At 36.9% G+C, this 19,487-nt stretch overlaps 3 protein-coding genes across 4 annotated transcripts; 1 reads left to right on the forward strand and 2 right to left on the reverse strand.

The window, feature by feature from the left end:
- The first annotated feature begins 1,129 nt into the window (after window positions 1-1,129).
- Window positions 1,130-3,378, forward strand: LOC132633040 (deSI-like protein At4g17486). Its single transcript, XM_060349237.1, has 4 exons — window positions 1,130-1,212; window positions 1,630-1,762; window positions 2,109-2,396; window positions 2,968-3,378. Exons 1-4 carry the CDS (start codon window positions 1,207-1,209, stop codon window positions 3,219-3,221), a joined length of 681 nt encoding a protein of 226 aa, XP_060205220.1. The 5' UTR covers window positions 1,130-1,206; the 3' UTR covers window positions 3,222-3,378.
- An 828-nt stretch (window positions 3,379-4,206) lies between these two features.
- On the reverse strand, window positions 4,207-11,314 carry LOC132633039 (uncharacterized). 2 transcript variants are annotated; one of them, XR_009579528.1, is made up of 10 exons: window positions 11,094-11,314; window positions 8,342-8,426; window positions 7,809-7,883; window positions 7,684-7,720; window positions 5,805-5,888; window positions 5,628-5,688; window positions 5,208-5,314; window positions 4,785-4,850; window positions 4,459-4,610; window positions 4,207-4,371 (listed from the first exon to the last, which is right to left on the reverse strand). XR_009579528.1 is itself a non-coding variant. In XM_060349236.1 (9 exons), exons 1-9 carry the CDS (start codon window positions 11,167-11,169, stop codon window positions 4,515-4,517), a joined length of 687 nt encoding a protein of 228 aa, XP_060205219.1. In that variant the 5' UTR covers window positions 11,170-11,314; the 3' UTR covers window positions 4,207-4,514. The 2 variants fall into 2 exon arrangements, 1 of the variants encoding a protein (XP_060205219.1); XM_060349236.1 differs by having other exon boundaries at window positions 4,207-4,610.
- A 1,318-nt stretch (window positions 11,315-12,632) lies between these two features.
- LOC132633042 (nuclear pore complex protein NUP96) lies at window positions 12,633-19,220 on the reverse strand. Its single transcript, XM_060349238.1, has 6 exons — window positions 19,064-19,220; window positions 16,299-18,883; window positions 15,858-15,981; window positions 15,163-15,311; window positions 14,492-14,589; window positions 12,633-13,059 (listed from the first exon to the last, which is right to left on the reverse strand). Exons 2-6 carry the CDS (start codon window positions 18,834-18,836, stop codon window positions 12,864-12,866), a joined length of 3,105 nt encoding a protein of 1,034 aa, XP_060205221.1. The 5' UTR covers window positions 18,837-18,883; window positions 19,064-19,220; the 3' UTR covers window positions 12,633-12,863.
- Window positions 19,221-19,487: the final 267 nt, after the last annotated feature.

Here is a 19,487-nt window from a genome sequence, read left to right on the forward strand (position 1 = left end):
TTCCCCACAATTCCCGTTAAAATTAAGTATTTAACTATCAAAGTTTGATAAATATTTGACAAAGATAAAATATCCCCACTTTTACAAACTCCCGTTTTGACATGCACCTTTTTTTCCGTTTTTAAATAGCGTTTGGTTATGCATTGGACTATTTTTAAAAGAAAATTTAAAGATAAATTTTAAGTTTGAAAAAGTGATTTTGACCAGCTCTTAAAAGATCAAAACAATTCAAAAATTTATTTAAGAGATTATTTTAGATATATTCTCAAATATAAAAGACCATTGTTGGTCATTTATAGATTAAATAATATAGTAACTTATTGTAGCACATTTTCCATATTAGTAATCTCACTTTTGTTTGAATAACACATTTTTCATATTTGACTAATTATTTTTCATATTAGTAATCTCACTTTTTTTAGAAAGTTATATAGTTATTACTCAGGTGACATGATACCGTAAAAATTCTTTTAAATTATCACTCTCAAGTTTAATATAAATAGACGAATAAAAGACTACTTTAAAAAAATTAAGGGTCGTTTGGTAGCCGGTTAAAAGTAAGTTTCATGTATTAAAAATCTATATAAGTAATACTGTGTTTGGTAGCTAGTTATGAAGTGAGTTATTCATGTATAAAGTTAGTACAGAGTTTGGTTTGCAATTTATAAACCCGCATAACTAATACATGTATAAGTTGTGAGGAATCTATGTATTATTTTATGCAGGACAAAAGGTGAAATAACTAATATATGAACAACTAAACCTTAGGGCTCGTTTGGTATGATGGATAAATAAAAATAGTCATGGGATAAAATTTAGTGCCGCCTTATCCCACATTTGGTTGGAACAAAAATTTGGAATAACTTATCCCGAGATTATAGTGTTTTTTTATCCCACCTTGAGGGTGGAATAACTAATCCCGGGAGAGGTTGTTTCCAACCAAACGAGCCCTTACATAACTATAATAGATGAATAAAATAATACATAAATTTCCTTATAACTAATCCATATATTACTAATACCTGCATAACTCTAACCAACTACCAAACGGCCCTCAGGGCGAGTAAGATTTCTTTAAACCAGAGTGATTTGGAGATAAAGCGTCCATAATCATTCCATAACAGGAATATTAGATTAGTGACAACGAGAGAGCCCCATCCCAAATATTATAAGGAACACACTTCATCACTTCCACTGGATATCATAATGAGTGTACGTTACTTTCTCCCAGAAAAATAGAATTTTTCAAATTTTAAATAACAAAACTGCATCACCCATTCACCCTACCAGCTCAGATTCCTAACTTTTCCAACCTTTCTTTTATTAAACTTTCCCCAAATTCCCTCTCAATTTTATAAAAAGCCTCTTTTTTTCTCTCCTTTCTACATTTCATGTACTATAAAATAATCCACTCTCCTAAAAAATTAGACGGCGCTAATATATCTGAATTTTGTTATTAACCCAAGAAAAGAAAAACCCATAATTCTCCTTTTTTAAAAACCTACTAAGATACCTGAATTTTGTTATTAAAGATTCAGTTTTCTGTTCTATAATGTGGGTGCTTATTATTTTTTAGCTATGGTAACAGACTAAAAGGGTGTTTAAATTTTTTTGGGGTTTTGTATAAAGATGTTGTGCAGAAAGAATTCAGTTAGTTGTGGCCGTGGATCAGTACCAGTGCATCTAAACGTGTACGATCTTACTTCCATTAATGGTTATGCTTATTGGCTTGGTCTTGGTGTTTACCATTCTGGTGTTCAAGGTTAGTAATTAATATTTCTTGTTAGACATTACATTTGTTGAATTATACTTAGTTTTTCAGATCTGGGCATATTTTGGTGGCTTAATTAATTGAAAAAGAAAAAAAGTTTATGATAAAAAACAGACCTGAATTATCACTTTTTTCGCGAATTTCACATCTCAACTTCTTGTTTCTACCTGAACTAATACCATTTACAGATGTGTGTTTTAATACAAAGATGGTGATAGTTTAGGTAGGAAAAAAGAACAGTTGATAGTTGGGGTTGGGGTGTGAAACTCGCGAAAAAGTGATAGTTCAGGCGTGTTTTTGATCATTAACTAATTAATTTGGGTTAAATTGTTGTTAGTTCATGGAGTAGAGTATGCATTTGGAGCTCATGAGTATCCAACAACGGGGATATTTGAAGGGGAACCGAAACAATGTGAAGGATTTACGTTTAGGAAGGCAATTTTGATTGGATGGACAGAGATAAGTCATGGAGAAGTGAGAAGAGTTATGGAAGAACTTGCTGATAAGTATAAGGGAAATGCTTACAATCTTATAACTAAGAATTGTAACCATTTCTGTAATGATGCTTGTCTTAAACTTACTGGCAATCCCATCCCCAGTTGGGTAAATCGACTTGCACGAATCGGTAAGCCTCTTAATTAATCAACTAATATGAATCATCTGAATCCACTTTGCTCTATTCATATTCAGGGAGTTCACTGCTAACTATGTTTATGATGGTTGTTAATTTACTGCAATCCTATTTATGGCTCTTAATATGTTAATATCCAAGTATTTCTTGTCACTTCCTGGAGTTCCAAATTTTTCTGTTTTTGTTGGATTTTTTGTTTTCTCATGATATTGTTGAATCAGCGAGTTTGTAATGTTCTCTTTTGCAACTCAATCAGGTTTTGACACTGAAAAATAGCTTAATAGGAAATTGTTATGATCATGAGTTTATGGGACCCAGATGTCCCCTGGTAGATACCAAGTCATAGAGTATAGTAAACGTCTTATTCACAATTGAAAAGCTTCTTCTGATTAAAGCATGTGCCTTCAGGAAATACTTATCCAAGAAGTTTACTTGATATGGCTTTTATGTGATTAAAGTACTGTGCTGATTCTTTTCATATTTGGTCGGTTTCTGTATTCTGCAAGCATGTCTATGAAAAATGTGTTTCATTTGAGAATTAATCGCGTCTCAAATCGTGCTGTAGGTTTATTTTGCAATTGCATTATTCCAGCGAGTTTCAACTCGACTAAAATTGGCCACCATCGTATTGAAGACAAACCATGTGAAGGGGAGAAGAAGAAACTTAGAAGTCGCTCTAATAGGCTGACTCCATCATCGAATTCATCGTCTCCACCTTCGTCGTCGTGTTCTCCTCCGCGTGTCACAACCACAAGCAACAGAAGCCGAAGCAAAAGCCCAGTGCCTTCATCTTCACCCTTGATATCCACTTCAATATAGATTTCTTCGTGAAGAAGGCCGTTCTACATGCTTTTGTTCTGTTTTACAATTGATTCTTTTGCACCTTACTTCATAAACACTACAGCTGTTCAGGAAGCCCCGAAAATTCTGTGCATGAATGATTTCTCACTTGGGTATAAATTTCTTTGCCTCAGGAGTCTCGTATTATAGATAGCTGCCAATTTTAGACTGAAGAAAACATAATATAAAAGGCTGCAACATTTCATTAACTTAATGAATTTGTTTGTTTATAATTCATCAGGTCTCAGAGCATATGCGCACCAAGATTCAACGTGAGTTTTTGAGGATTACTTATTAAACTATAAATAATTCAACAAACCCCTTGATCCTAGTGAATTTTTTGATCTTATAACTTAAAAGTTTCGAAGATTGGTGGCACACAGTTCAAAACTCGGAGAACAATAAATTCACCCTTGTTCCATTTTGCACTTAAATATCAGAGTTTTGTCTAGGGCAGAGTTCAAACCCGAACCCTTTCTTGTACGAACACATACACATACACATCACACACTGCACTCTTACCACTAGACAAAGGCTGGCTCCTAACCAAGCGACACTTCGAAATCAAAGGTCCTAAATTGGTTTAGAGGTCCAATCAAAAGGGCAGTCCAATAGATCAAGGAGACTCGGAATCTACTGTGCTTTTCCTTTCAGAGAAGAATATGCCTTTCTGCTGCTTTCCGCAATAGCAGGCCTCCTTTTTCTCTAGTTTTACCAAATCCATCCCGAATTTATCTACCAATCTTTATTCTTGCGCGCCCATTTTTAGTCTTAAAGTCCAATGTTTACCTGAAATCGGACCCACAATCTTACCGACCTATCATAGTTGGTACTTGTCATAACACTGTCTACTAATTCTCCAGCTAAACCTACCAAGGAATAGTTGGTACATTAGATTCGTAAGTTAAACCAAATTCCACACTTAGAATAAAAGGTAGAAAGAAAATCCTTCAAGGATAACCAATAACAGTAACTTAAAATCTATATCCACTTATCATTCCATATCTCAGCATACAAGTTTTGGGGGTGGGGAGAGGGGAAGGGGGAACAGAAGAGGAGTAAGAGAAAGAAGAAAATAACATTTCCAGAACAATGGTATGCACAGCTTGATGTGCGGCCTGAACCACTCCTGCACGGGAATGATATTTACATTATCAGCAAACCTGTCTCAAACAAATTTCAAGATTCATCCACTATTTGGAAACAGAAAACATACTTCGCATTAACAAATAATATTTGGGGCACAAGGTGACATGCCAAACAGCAGTGTTCTTAACCCTGCTTTGCTCTCATTGACTCGACAAAATTATCCAGGATCAGTGGCCAAGCAAGGTTCGAGTCATAATTGCTCAAGTCTGGAAAACTTATCTGTTGCACAAAAACATCAAGACATGAGATAAGGCTTTAATCTGAACATTCAGACATCAAAATCACCACAAGGCTTCTGATGCAACAACTGTCAGATAACAATCAGATTGCTCTTATAAGATGATGACACAAATAGGATAATCCAAAAATTAACAAAGTGAACTGAAGATTTACCTCATTAACAAACCTAAAAAACCCCATCCATTGATCCATGTTTATAACCTTGTAATCAGTCTGCGTCTGCATCAGTAACCAAGCACATAAGCATAATTTAGAAGGATTATTCTGGCTCTCCACTCATTTTTTTTTGCGTTTAAAATATGAAACAATGACTAAAAGCAGCATGACTTTTTTAGGACAGTCTCCTTTTACAGGGAGGTGAATAAGCATACACTATAAAAGGAGCTATGTATTGCAGCTGCGAGTTCTCAGTCAAACTAGTGATTTTCACCATAAAAGGAGCTCCTAAAGCATCCTAAAGGGATCCACAGCAAAAACTAACAATTATATTGTTCTTGTACTCTGCCGACCAAATGGACATTTTAAGTGGAAAAAAAACCGGAGTATAAAATAGAAGAGGAGCATAGGGTAACTCACCCTCAAATACTGAGTAAGGCCGTCAACTTGGGGCCGAAATTGAGACCCTAAAACGAGATCCAACAGGAGACAAATGCTCTCAACGTCAATACTCTTCTGCTTTTCCTCTAGGAAAGAGTGAAGGAAAAAAGAAAACTGGTAATCAGAAGAAAAGAAGACACAGTTCAAAGATGAAATTTAATATTCCGACTTTCACAGCCAGCCTATGGAACTTGCAATGAACGGGATAACAATTTAATATATAGTTACTATATGGAAATAAAATCTAAACCCAGCATAAGAGCACATGCTGTTATAAAGCTATTCTATTCTGTTTCATCTTTGTTCTCTTTTTCAGTCTAAAGTTGATCAATGAATCTTCCCCTCCATGAATTAACACAACTTAATGTTACATAACGGGTGACAATGGAAGCACCATACCTGTCAAGCAGTACTGAAATGCATAGGAGTAAAAATCCACAAAATTTGATGGCCTTCTAACCTTTTAAAGAAACGAAAAAGCGGATTTAGAGTAGGAATAGAACAAAAATCCTTCTCACAGCAGAAGGAACCAAAACATTCACTCAGCATGAGCAGAAGTTCAAATATGATAAGTACCTCCTTCTCAAGTTCTGGAAGTGCTTTCTTCAATTTCTGTACTGTGTCAGCTCTTAATGCTTTGAGGCCCTTCCGCCACTCATCCTAGGGGGCAAAGCAATGGTGAGTTACCGTCAGGAAGCATACAAGCAAAAATAAGCAAACAAGCTATCAAGCTGAAAAGTAGAGGGCAACTGCATAACATAACAAAAATTTAACGGGTTCAAAGCATTACTTCAGATTTCCAGAAGAACCAACAGGATTTTTTTTGTAAATCATGTCAAATCAGACATTCTACAGTGACCAAAAAGCCGAAATAGTTGCATTCCTAGTAAAAGCTGTTACACATGCATCCTCTTGCATTTTAATAAGTGATGGGCCTCTACCGCTAGCTCAATGGAAGTACAAATGCAATAGCCTAACCTCACTTTGGCACAAAGGTTACCCTCCTGTAAATCCGCGTGCCTAAAACTAATTGGATTAACAGCAACTCAGGCATACTTATAAACAGGTAGGCGTAAGGCCTGCGTACACCCCACCCTCTCCAGATCTCACTGGGTATGTTGTTGCAGAGATCCAATTAACATACCATGAGTGATGCTTCATTACAACATCAAACCAATGCATGACTTCCAATAGCGTAACAGACCAACTAATATCTCAACTTGATTTTCCTACAATAAGCAGCATTTTTTTATGAGGGTGGTATCTGGGCCAACTTGCGAGCACCTCGACTATTCCACGGGTGGTATCTCTGGGCCAACTTGCGAGCACCTCGACTATTCCACGGGTGGTATCTGGGCCAACTTGCGAGCACCTCGACTATTCCACGGGTGGTATCTGGGCCAACTTGCGAGCACCTCGACTATTCCACAAGCACATATACCAACTTAGAAGATGGGAAGAAATAACCTAAGAGCCTGTTTGGATTGGCTTATAGGTGTTATAAAGCCAAAATAGCTTTTAAGCACTTTTGTAGCGTTTGAGCAATAAGATAAAAAAAGTGCTTTAAGCACTTGTTTCTGAGCTAAAATAACAAAAATAATATTTTCAAAAAAAAATAACAAAAATAATACTAACTTATGCTTAAGCTTATAAGCCCATCCAAATAGGCTCCGAGTGCTTTCTGCCTCCACTGGGATCTGAACCTTAGACCTCACGGTTCTCCCCCACTTCATTAACCACTTTCAACTTAATTCCAAAAAAATATTGCGAAAAACACTATACTCGATGAATGTTAGCTTCTAAACCTCACTGATCATAAACTTCCAAAACATAAACCCCAGGATGAGTTCTTAACAGAAGATTCTCTAGGCGCATGTAAATGTTCATTTCTGTTGTATAACATGTCATACTAGACAAAAGAGTATCTCTCCCTACAAAAGTCTGAACATGCTCAAATAGGCATGTCTAAGACACAGTTGGCAAAGCGTAATCCCAAGCAAAAAGGTGAAAAGACGCACATCAATTCCTCCATTTAACTCACTAAGTTTTCGGGGAAACGACTAGGCCTGGGTAGAACTGCTTGACTGTAATCCTGCCTAACCATTGCCGATTTCCTACGTTCTTGCTCTGCTTATTAGCACGCGGGCTTGAGACTTAAATCAACTTTTCAGCACCCTTTTCACTGGACTACTTTGGTACAAACTTCCTAAGACAACAAAGCACACTCATGCCCGGAATAAAATGGCTGCGTTATTTGACAACTCCAGTAACTGAATTAACAGCCATAACAGATAAGTTGAATTTGTCATTCCCAAGTAACAAAACATAGTTACATGAAAGGAAGGAACAAAGGCTACCCGTCAAAAATTGATGAAGATGCTAGAAACAACAAAAAAAGTGCAATACATCCTGAAATGCTAAAGTAATACTAGTAATAGCCAAAGCAAATACATACCAGAGAGAAGTATCCTTGTTTTTCAGACTGCAGTTTCCTAAAATTCAAAGTTGATGCTATTAAACCTCAGAAGATCTATGATAATTCATAAAGACTAACAAGTAACTGAGTATAAGGCATCTTACCATGCAAGCATCAATATCCTGACGTCAGTATGTTCGACTTCCAAATCAGAACAAAGAGATTCAATTCCTTCAGGGCTAACCATGAAAAAATATAAAGCACATTAATCGAGTGCAAAACAGAGGAACTCAAACAAGCTGGTGAAACTGCATCAAAGGTGGAAAAAGTTGGATGACAAAATTCAGACGCGGATCCAGGATTGGGTTCCGAATGTCACCGAACCCACTCGCCATTTGAGATACCGTGTTCAGAAAATTAATATTTGTCCATATTGAGCAGATTTCTTAACACAGTTTGAGCCAAAGCTAGTAGGTCGGTTCAACCCTTAACTTATAATGTACATCCGGCCTGACAATATCCAAATTATTCTTCTTTCTTTTTCCAAGCATAACTTTCTTGCTTAAAAATCTTAGATTTCCTTTTGGAAAGAGATGGATTGTTAGAAGTGCAAACAACAAAAGATAACTTGTAATGCTAGGTATATATAGAATATGAATTACACTGCTGGGAAATAAAAATGGCAATGCATACTTACTCAATCATACCAGACGAAGCATTGGCATATGTATAAAATAATTGATCGATACGTTCCAGTTCCTTACTTGCTGCTTTACTTGAAGCTGAAGCAATGAAAACAAAGTGAGATACTATAATGCAACTACAGTGCATACACTATATTCAAACCATAGAACATAAATGAAAAAAAAAGGAAAGAACACTGATGTCCAAAGGTCTGAATGGATCAGTAGAATAGTTCTGAAGCACCTACTAAAAATGCTACGGATGATACAAGGCAAGCGCCAAATCAAATGGCCATCAATTGATTTTCTTGAAGGTCTATACAGCAGAAAAATAATTTTAAAAGCATCTAGATGTAGACAATAAAAGCAATATAAACACGTCAAATTTTTTTCTTTTTGATGACCGAAAGATCCCTCCGGGGCCAACCCCTAGGACCAACTGTAGTCTCCAAAAATCAGGGATAATGGATCCACCCCTCTACCCTTCTCCACTTAAAAACCAGGCTTAGTTGGCATGGAGCATGGCTCAAACTCCTGACCTAAACCACAAGTTTCTCAACCTTTGCCACTTGAACTAAGCCCGCCATAAGCACATCAATATATTAATACCACATCACAACTATATTTGCTTGATTTCCCTGAAGACATGTCTCAACAACTCTGACACAAACTCTACCGTGAAGTACCTGGCACTCAACCAAGAATACTAGCATCTCTAACATTTCAATGCTTGCTTGGCTAAAGATAGGACACAATGGAAGAAAAATATCTATATATGTGATAGCTACTAGTGGAGGATGGATTTTTTAATGTTAGAGAACTTCTATTATTATTATTATATTATTAACATACAACTTATATTTCACGATTATATTATTTAGGGTGATGATGTTATGAAATGAGTAAAATAAAGAAGTGGGGATTCATATAGCCGACCCCAACTTGTTTGGGACTGAGGCGTAGTTGTTGTTGTTGTATATCATTGTTCCTTCTTTCACTATAGCCAAATAAAAGTTGGGGTATTAATTTTTTTCCTCCGGACGAAGATTCTTGCACCGTAAGCAGCTGCCCACCCAGCAAAATGTTGATTACTAAGCAAATGCATATTACAGAGGATGCTTCTTGCCGGCATTCCCTTTTCTTTTATTTTTTTAAGGAGTATCATCTACATCCCATATGCCCTCTCCCTACTCCCGACCAAAAAGTTAGAAATAAAAAACATAAAGTTTAAAAGTGGGAAGAAAATAGGAACAATCAAATTAAAAATGAAAAACAGAAAAACTAAAATTATCAAGATATTAGCTGAAGGGGAAAAATATCAATGCATCTTACCCACCCCCCACCCCCCCACCCCCCCAAAAAAAAAAAAAGACATGAACAACCACTGTACATGTTAGTCCATAGCAGCTCCTAGAAGCTGCCTGTTTTATTAGTAGAGTGGATCCACAAAGCTAGCACCGACAAATGAGTTGAAGGTAGCTTTTCCTTTAAGCATAGAACTTCCAATTACCATCCACACACAGATATATCATCTGTTCAGGATACTTATTTCTAGCAGCTGACATCCAATTCAATTGTAATGAGGTGCTGGCAAAAACTTGAAATTATACAAATCCTTGGGATATTTTGGACTAGAAAACAATCTGAGAAGCAACTTCAAGAAACAGATTAAAAAAGAAAAAGAAACGAACAACTTCACGAACAAAGAACTAGTTTTATGAAAGACAATTTGTCTACTTTTGAAACACAAGACAGTGGGTCTCCACAGGCTGCATCGGCTTTTTCCTTTTTTATTTTCCATTTTTCGAATTGTCTTTTTCTTTTTTCCAGATACATACTTCTCAACTTCAGTCTTTACAAAATGAACTCCAATTTTCCAATTTATATGCCGACTAAAATATTTGGTTTTCCTCTTTAACCAAAAAATGTAGAGATAAGCTTAGTAGCATCCAAGTATGCTTTGCTCGTTTTTAATCAACTGATTGCACCCACATAAAAACCTCAAACTGTTTAGGGTTTAGTACACGATATCAGAGAAAACAATTTCACTTTCCAATGCTCTCAAAGAAATCACAGAATAACATATCCAAACGCTCACAATAATCAAAACAAAAACAGACTTAAACCAAACAAAACTAACCGCATTAATATCACAGCCCACACCAACAGCGTGATTGTGCAATGGAAAGTGGATGATATCTTGGGCAGACCTTAATGATTATGAGTTCCCTTTTATTTTGAACTCAGGAGGAAGAGGGTTAAAGGTAAACCTGTGAAAATCTAAAGCACTAAAGAATTCCGGAAAAACTAAACTTTTAACACATAAGTTTAGCGATTTCTTCTTCTTCTTTTGCGGGGGAGTTATTAAGGATCCTTACGATCACATAAAACTTGGCAGTGCCACTATTCTTCCTGTGTGGTTCATAGCTGTCTCAAGTGTGTCATGATAATCAGACTTGTGTGGCATGGCATGTTCATCACCACACCAGATGGTTGCTACTAGTACTTACACGATCACCTTACTACCAATAATTCCCATCTCTAATCAAACAACATTGAAAAAGTTAATCCGACAACGCACTTCCAAGCGCTCAATCAAGTCCCAACATGTCGTTGAATTAAATCATTATTAATCATCAGTTATCTCCACTTGAAATTCCAGTTTTCCAACCAATCACATGAAGCAAAATCAAAATGCAGTTCCAATTGTAGGAAAAGATATCATCTTAAAATTGTAAAGAAGAGGGGGAAGAGGAAGGGAATTACCAGAGCGAAACAAATCAACGGCAGGATTAGAGGCAGCAGAAGCAGTTAAGCCCTTCTTGGATGAAGTTCGAGGCATCTCTTCAATTGATCTTCAAGAATAGATGATGATCCTCGACTCGGTCCAAGGGTCTTGAAAGAACTGGCAACTGTACAAGGTTAAATTAAGGCGGCGTACGTGTGGCAGTAGAAAAACACGATACTTAGCTGGCGTTGCCAATCCACCAATTGCAACTTTCAAGCTTTATGTATATTTATTTATTTTAAATATATAAATTTTAATCTTAAAATATTGAGGTAATCTAACCCAATTAGTTTTAAAACTTAGTTAAATAGACTCTCAAAAAGCAAAAAGCATTGCATAAACTGGTAAACAGGGAGTACTAGTTGATTTGATATTTTTATTTTACTCGTAATGACATAATTTATTACTCCACGACTCTCACCATTCCTCGTTTAAATTTTTTTTTTTTTTAAAAAGTGAAATTCTCACTACCTCTCGTTTAAAAGAATACTTTTGATATTTTATGTTAATTTAATTTACATGTCATAAACTTCTGGAATTCCTTAAATTATGTGTTCAATCAAATACCATCACGTAAAATGAGAAGGAGAAACGCTAAACAAAATCAATTTTTTTTTTCTTTCTTTCAATTGTGGGGCGTAAGTTGAAACCGGTACAAGCACGATCAAGTAAATAATTGTATAAATGTTGCTAACAAATTTTCGAATACAAGTTGTATGCTAAAAAAATAGATAACCTACAGAATGACGTGATTCTCTATGAAATAATCAGTTTATTATACAAATGAGAAGCTCATAGTGCACACAAAGAAACAAAGGATTAAGAGGGTATTCATCAAATTTGCAAAGTAATTCTCTTGCCCGTCAAAAGCCCTTCTATTTTTTGGCCTTCTATTTTTCTTTGTTCCGTTATAACACCTATATGCGCTAATGAAGCAAAACATTTCATGCCCTAGCTAACATCATGCATAGTGCTTCGAACCATCTCAGTCCTTACAATCTCGCACCACAAGCACATAATTAGCTGCGACACATAGTCGGTAATACAAAAGAAGGTGATTCACACGCTCGCCCGAGTTCTTACACACATGGCATCCAGTAACATATTTGAACCCTTCTCTTCCTCAAGTTGAAAAGTTTTCAACGGTAAGAATAGTTTCCATCACCACCAACCACGCAAAAAGAAAACAGACACGCACTTCTTCGCGTCCTAGTTAGACATGCTAAGGCTTCCCTTTTGTTTTGTAATGCACTTCAGTGAACAAAGCCCACTGACCAAACGAAAGATCAATATCGCAAGCCAAAGTTTCATATGCTTCATTGGAGAACATAGGAGACACATAAATGTTGTCAATCGTACCCTTCTACATTATGCCAAATAACCAAAAATTTCTGGCTCGAGTACCAAAAGCATGCAGCTAAAATCAATCCAAATCAGATCTTCGGGACACTGCAGAAGGTCGATTCATTAAACTGCCACAGCATGTTACGATCAATCCAAATCAGATCCTTGAGACATTGTAGAAGGTTGATTCATTAAACTGCAATGCCAACTTCTCCAACAACCAAACTTTTACAAGTACAGGATTTACTTGTGAATGTTTACACAATTAACAAAAGCAACAAAAGACCTTGGAAGAAGATTATATGATAATGAGCTATCACTACACTAATGTTCATACTTTTTATGACGTATAAACATACAATAATTTGTTGTTAAAATAGAAATACGGGGTTGACAAAAGGGAACTATGATGGCACTTCAGAAAGGTAAGATGTAAAAAGAGACACAGCATCCTGCAAATGGTATGCACGGGTATCTTCAGGAATGGGTGCCTTGAATACGGTATCGTAGCAGCTTAACTGAACCTCATTTGATGAAGTTCCACAGTTATCAGAAAGCAGCAAATTGCATATCTCCTCAGCCATCTTCGAATAAACCACCCTAGAGACAATAAACATAAATTAGCCTAAACTTGTCACTTTATGAACTCAAACTTACAATAAATGGACTTGAAGCATTCAAGGATCATGTCAAGTTTTCATGCTTTATGGGTACTATACCTCAATATAAACCAGTTGACATAAAGCTCTACTGGGTTAATCATATGTGAGAAGATTTTAGATGACCAGGAACAGTAACACACTCTTAAGGGTAGTAGAAACTTAAAGATCAAAAGAGTGAAAATATTAGTTACTAAATGCAACAATTCTCTCTTTATAACATCCACATATTGTATTGTTTTGAATTTATAAAAGGGGGAATAGCCAAATAGACACATCTACTTGCATTGATGTGTATTCCCAGCCCCTTTATTCCAAGAAAGTTTCATCCAAACACTTCAATTTGATCAAAACAAGTTTTTCAAACACCTCATGACGGTTGACAAGGTTATGTGGCTGAGTTGGAAAGGCTTGTTTTGATCAAGTTGAAGTGTTTGGACGATATCCCATGAAGTAGGGGACCAGAAACACAAACCATCGCAAGTACAGGTGTCTATTTGGCTATTCGACCTTTATAAATGATAAAACGCACCAATATGAATTCTGCTAAGCATGGCCAGTCTCAAGCCCAGAAAATGAGAAAGGTTGGGTAGGTTAATATGAATCCTGGACTACTTAGGGGTTGAAAGTTGAAGTTTTCTACCAGCTAGATATGACATCAGGGATGAGTAACTTTAGTTTATCATTGTCCCCAAAATTTTGTATCCATTTTTTTATGACATCTATCTAAGCAGTTTGTTTCCAGGATCCACGTAAAAGACAAGAAAAATCTAAGAAATGGAACAATGTTTTTGGTCTTTTCTCTTTATAGCTAGAAGGGGGGTCAAGAGAGAGAAATCAGCCCCCATAGATGACACTGGTATGTTTTGCATACATATAGGAGGTGTAATTAAAAGCATAATTGATGCTGAAAACAAAGAGCATTTCCACCGCATTTTAATTCACTATATATTAAGTAGATATATCAAATATTTAAATGTAGCTCACAGACACAGGAAGCTATTCCGTCCCCCTCCCTATAGTATTTAAGAAAATAAAGAACAAATGACTTCTTACTTCACATTCTGGATTTATTCATCATAAAAAAAACAATACCATGTGCACATTAATGCTCTTTCCTTTGGTAAGTAAAAAGTTCCTAATCATTTGTGACCATCTTTACTATCATTAGTATTTTTGAGATTTCACTGAGATTATATTCAGAAAAATGTATTTATGAGTCAAAAATATCAAGGAAGAAACCCTATCAAACTTAGAAATGAGAAATAAGGGTTCAATGAGACGATGGGAAGAAGGGGGAAGGGGGGATTCTAGCATAAAGCAGTCAACTTGCCAGCCTCATGTTTCAGTATTAACAAATTAATGTCAAGTACCTAGCTTTGACAGGCAATCTGCTAGTCCAAACAGCCAAAGAGTCGTTTAAGCGACTGATGAAGTCTGCACATGCATTGTCCTTGTTATCTAGAGAGTCCTGCCAATAAAAATGTGCTTAGTCAATCTCTTAAAAGATATTACAATAACCAGAAGATATGTCTATAAGCTTCAGCCAACAATCTTGAATAGGCATTCGCTCTACTTCCTATTACTATGCAGAAAAAAGACAGATAATCAATTCCTCATGACATTGGCCAGTACCATTTGAGCAAACATAGAGGTTAGATCCAGCTACATTAACGGTGCTCCCACTAGGACGAACTTCCTTTTTTTCAGAAGCTGACTTCTAGTGCATTTTACAAGTTGATCGCTGATCAAGTTGTACAGCTAAAATCTCATTCCCATTCCAGCTTTCCCATCATTAAAAACACAGGCTTCCCACATCCACCAGAAAAAAGAAAAAAGCATTTTGTTCCAAGATGCATGTGACCTCCCAATTGTAATGGTTACCGGGGGAGGCCAAAACTTTCAGCGTGCAAACACGGATGAAAGAATGTCATTGACGCAACCATCACATAAGCAAATTTTGATCTAACAAGGTTAACAGCTCCAGGAAATTTGAGAAAAAGGATTCAGACACATAAAAGTATATTTTAGAGAAATTTCATACCACTTGGTTCATAGCGACACTATCCTCCTGCAAAGAACTTCTCAACAAATAAAAAGATATATATATTCCAGCTCCCAGATCCCAATCTTCAATTTCTGACTTGTGGTCCTCCATGGAAGCTGCTAGCCTCCATATTTCTGAATGTTCCTCTGTGTATTAACAGTGCTAGAATAACTTAGCACATCATTTTTTATCGAAATTCAAGGTTGAAAATAGAGATACTTCCATGGAAACAGAATGTAGTAAAGAATTATTCATCAACATATCATATTTAGTCCACACAATTAACCCAAACTGATTAGCAGTTATTACCTTGAAGTGAGTGGTTTATCCCGCTCATAGACAATTTCACTGTATATACCGTGATTTTCTTAAAAACGACTTTGGGTGGAAGAGAAAATGGTAAATATACTCAATGGGATAAAAGATAGATATGTAACCAATTCCACAGATCAAATAGGTGATGCATATCAGATATTATGAGAAAAAAGATTCTGAGACATTTAGACAAAGGGAAGCGCAAAAGTCAGTACAAAAGCATCTCAATGGACAGAGGATATAGGCATCACTACAATAAATTAGACATACAAGTCTTTAGGTACATATTCTGACTGTTGAAATAGAAAGATATAAAGATGAATCTACATGATCAAAAAAGATATAAAGATGAATCTAGAGATTAGCAACATATATACCTGATAGATAAAGAGAATGAGCAACTGAAGTCATAAAAATGGTGTGCGCTTTCTGCCACTTTCCGCACTCCAAAAAGTGTTCTAGCGCTTTGGGAAAATCAGAGTAATAATTAAAATATGTTGCCTGCAATAGAGTAAGCCAAGGGTGAAAAATAAGATGCAGAAGAGTGATCCCAACACCAGTGACAATCAAGTGCAAGCAAAAAACTAATTTGAGGTAAAAGTATTAGCATTCAACTAAAGCAATTTCAAAGGAAATTTACACTGGAAACTGCCCTCCACAATTTCAGCATAATGTTAAACCATCTTGTCAGAAACAACAAACAATAATATCTTAGTAACCAAAAAAAAAAAATAGATTGGCTTTGATTTGCCTTAAAGTGGAAAGTGAGAAGCATGGATCAATGTAAAACTGAAAACAACGTAAGGCCACCGACTCACCAAAGCCTCATTCAACCATGCTGATGGAATACCTAGGTCCTCAATAAATTGCCGCTGTAAGTCCTGAGAACTCCAAGTTTCACAGTGCTGGAAGAGTATTTCCCTTATAAGAGCAGTGTGTAAATAAGGACAATCTTCACGGTGCGGCATGTGAAGAACCACATAGACAGCCCAATGACATTGACCAAGACATAGCAGCTGAGAAATGAAACTAATGTCTAGCACATGAAGATCATTAGAACTGAAAGCACCAATGGCTTCTAAAACAGCTCGTTGATGCCAGATCATGTGGTAGTCAAGGGGATCATTTGTTGAAGCGAAGGCACTGAACATCGTCTTTAGAGCACTGAAATCAATTTCTTGATTGGCGTGAAGAAGCATCAGATAGTAACCTAGGTCAAAATGTTTCACTGCATGCCAATTCATAGAGGCTTCTATAGGTCCTTCATCAATATAAACTGGAACTGGAGATGGAGCTTTTCCTTCATTGAGAAGCCGCTGATATGTGCGGAACACAACAGGCAATTCAGTCTCCGGTGGAAGCTGATACCACATCAACAGCCCCAGAAACCTTTTCCAGTCAATGTCTACATCATGCAAAGCTCTATGAATGTTGCCAGCAACCAACTCAAGAACCCTAATCCTCTCTGTCTCAACAAAATTGAAGTCCAACCCATTTACTCTCCAAATATCAAGCTGCTTAGCAACATCAGAACGATTAACCATCGAACCACCAGCTTGGCTAAGAAGACAAGCAAGTCTCACATCTCCCCTAGAAGCCGCCAGTTCCACAGCAGCATCCAGCTGCCGACCAGTTAGAAGTAAGAACATATGTTGTAGATCACTTGAATCGTTCAAAGAACTTACTTCTTCCTGTACCCTGTGACAAACACTCTCTTGCAACCAATAGCTGAATTCTGCTCTCCTTATCAATGGAAGTGCTTCTGGATCAACATCTGAAGCAGCTTCTCCCGCATCAGGTATCATATCTTCCTCATCCTCATCTTCTAGAGACTTTAATTTCCCACTCAATTGTCTAGACGAAAATAGCACTTTTATTAATTCCCAAATCATTGCTTGGTGCATCAGAAGAACACGGGATGCTGAAGATAAGCCAGGAACCTCCAATTGCCTCTCAATGACACCAATATAACTCCGACATACATCTGAAAGCATTAGACGATCACACACAACTCTTTGAAGCTTTAACGTAAGGGGTTCCTCCCCGAACTCTTTGGTTTCATGACTAATGTCCTTGTGAAGATGGAGGGCTGAATCAAAACACAAATCAACAAGTTCCTCCCTAAACTTCTTATTTTCATCTCTAGCTACTTGGTCGAATGCAACCTTCTCCAAATTGATTATCGAGGACAAACTGTGGTTGTCTTTACTCCCAACTGGCGCGCCAGAATGAACAAGAACACCATTAGGCCCCCAGCCAATTCCAAATGATCTACCCATGAACAGTCCTGCATCAACAACATTACAAGAGAAGCTTCCACTTATAGGTGTTTGCTCCTTTACATCCAGCTTGAAACCTTCAGACTTTGTGGTGTTTAGAAGCACACCCTTATTTTGTTGGGTCAACAAAATGGACCCAGGTGAGTCTGAGCCAAAACTACCATGTTTGTATTCAATCAAAGCCAATGGAGTCTTGCGAGTCAAAGGTGGACTAACTCTCCGGTATTTGTGCTGCAAAGGGGATTTTGAAGATTCTTGGCTGAATTGTGGTTTTCTATCAGAAGGAAAATCATGATAATCATCTATATCCTCTTCTTCTGCCGGAAACATCAGCATTCTCATTTCGTTCATCTTTACAGGATCTAACCCAAGATGAGCAGGAAGAGAATGTGAAAGATCAGTTGTATTGGCTAGCATGGTTTCTTCATCAATGTCGGAAACGTCTCCTCCGTTCGTATCCACCGGATCTTGAACTTCTGCAGACACATCATCAATCATCATATCTTCATCATCTTCTTCCTCATCGAAACCAAATCTGCTGAAATGCTGAACGACGAATTTCCATTCTCCATTTGATGGATCGAAAGAGATAAAACGTGCTCCTTGTCTCTCCGTTCTAAGCCTTAATTTCTCCACCATTTCTCTAGAAGAATCCACGTCATCGTGTTTCGAGGATCGTATTTTCAGTAGCAAAGTTACTTCAGCAGGCTTGTTAAGCCCCACACCAACTGGAGGCTTGTCATTTTCATCTTCATATACAATCACTTCATGTCTTCTAAACTTAACAATTCGATCCAAATCCAACCCCCTAACATCTGTTTCCCCAGAAAATTTGACAAACCCATAACCAAACCTCCCAACAGTAAAATTCACAACTTTACTGCAATACCCCGGGCTCATAAGCTCCCGGATAGCCAATTCACTCAAGCATGGCTCAGTAAAATAATCAGGAGATCTCAAGGTCGGTAAAACAGCTTCTTTCTCGCCCAAAACATGATCTAAAGCGGAAACTTTTCTTCTTTTACATTGAGATTGAGAAACAATAAGTTGATCAGAAGTCCCTAAATCCACTTCCATTACTATGTTACTTTTTCCAAAACCTTTACAAGTTTCGCTACAAGTGCCTGATAATCAAATTCAAATGTACATATTAAACTTACATAGGTAGCGCAACAGTAACAAAAAAAAAAAAAAACACGTATTATATTACATTAGTAGAGCAGCTCTCAAAACCCTAACAAGTTTGAATTAAAATCTACCACAGTAAAACGACGAAATAGTAGTAAAAAATGGAATGAAGTTACCTTGTACTAAAGATAAAAACAATTAGGGCTTGTTAGCTTCACTAATTCGGAAAGTCCGTCTTCATGAATGTTGCTCAGACTGTGAAGCGCGAAGGAGGGTTTTAGACTATGAAAAAAAAAAAGACAAATTTGGTTAGCTTTTCTCAATTTCCCAAACTCCCGCCCCTACCCCTCAAACCCAATACCCTGGTCAGTGACACGTGCCCCGCACGTGATGCGTCAAAGGTTAAAATGGGAACTCGCATTTTGTTCGGTCCGTTTGATCGGTGGTTAGGAGCCGTTTGGATTTACAATATCATACCACATAATTTTAAGAACAACGGAAACAAACATGGTTTCATAAAAAACCATACATTAATGAACATGGGAAACCACCATCCAAACAGGGGGTTAGGAGCCGTTTGGACATGGTTTGAAATTAAGT

The sequence above is a fragment of the Lycium barbarum genome, chromosome 3 (genome assembly GCF_019175385.1).
Source record: "Lycium barbarum isolate Lr01 chromosome 3, ASM1917538v2, whole genome shotgun sequence".
NCBI classification, from domain to species: domain Eukaryota; kingdom Viridiplantae; phylum Streptophyta; class Magnoliopsida; order Solanales; family Solanaceae; genus Lycium; species Lycium barbarum.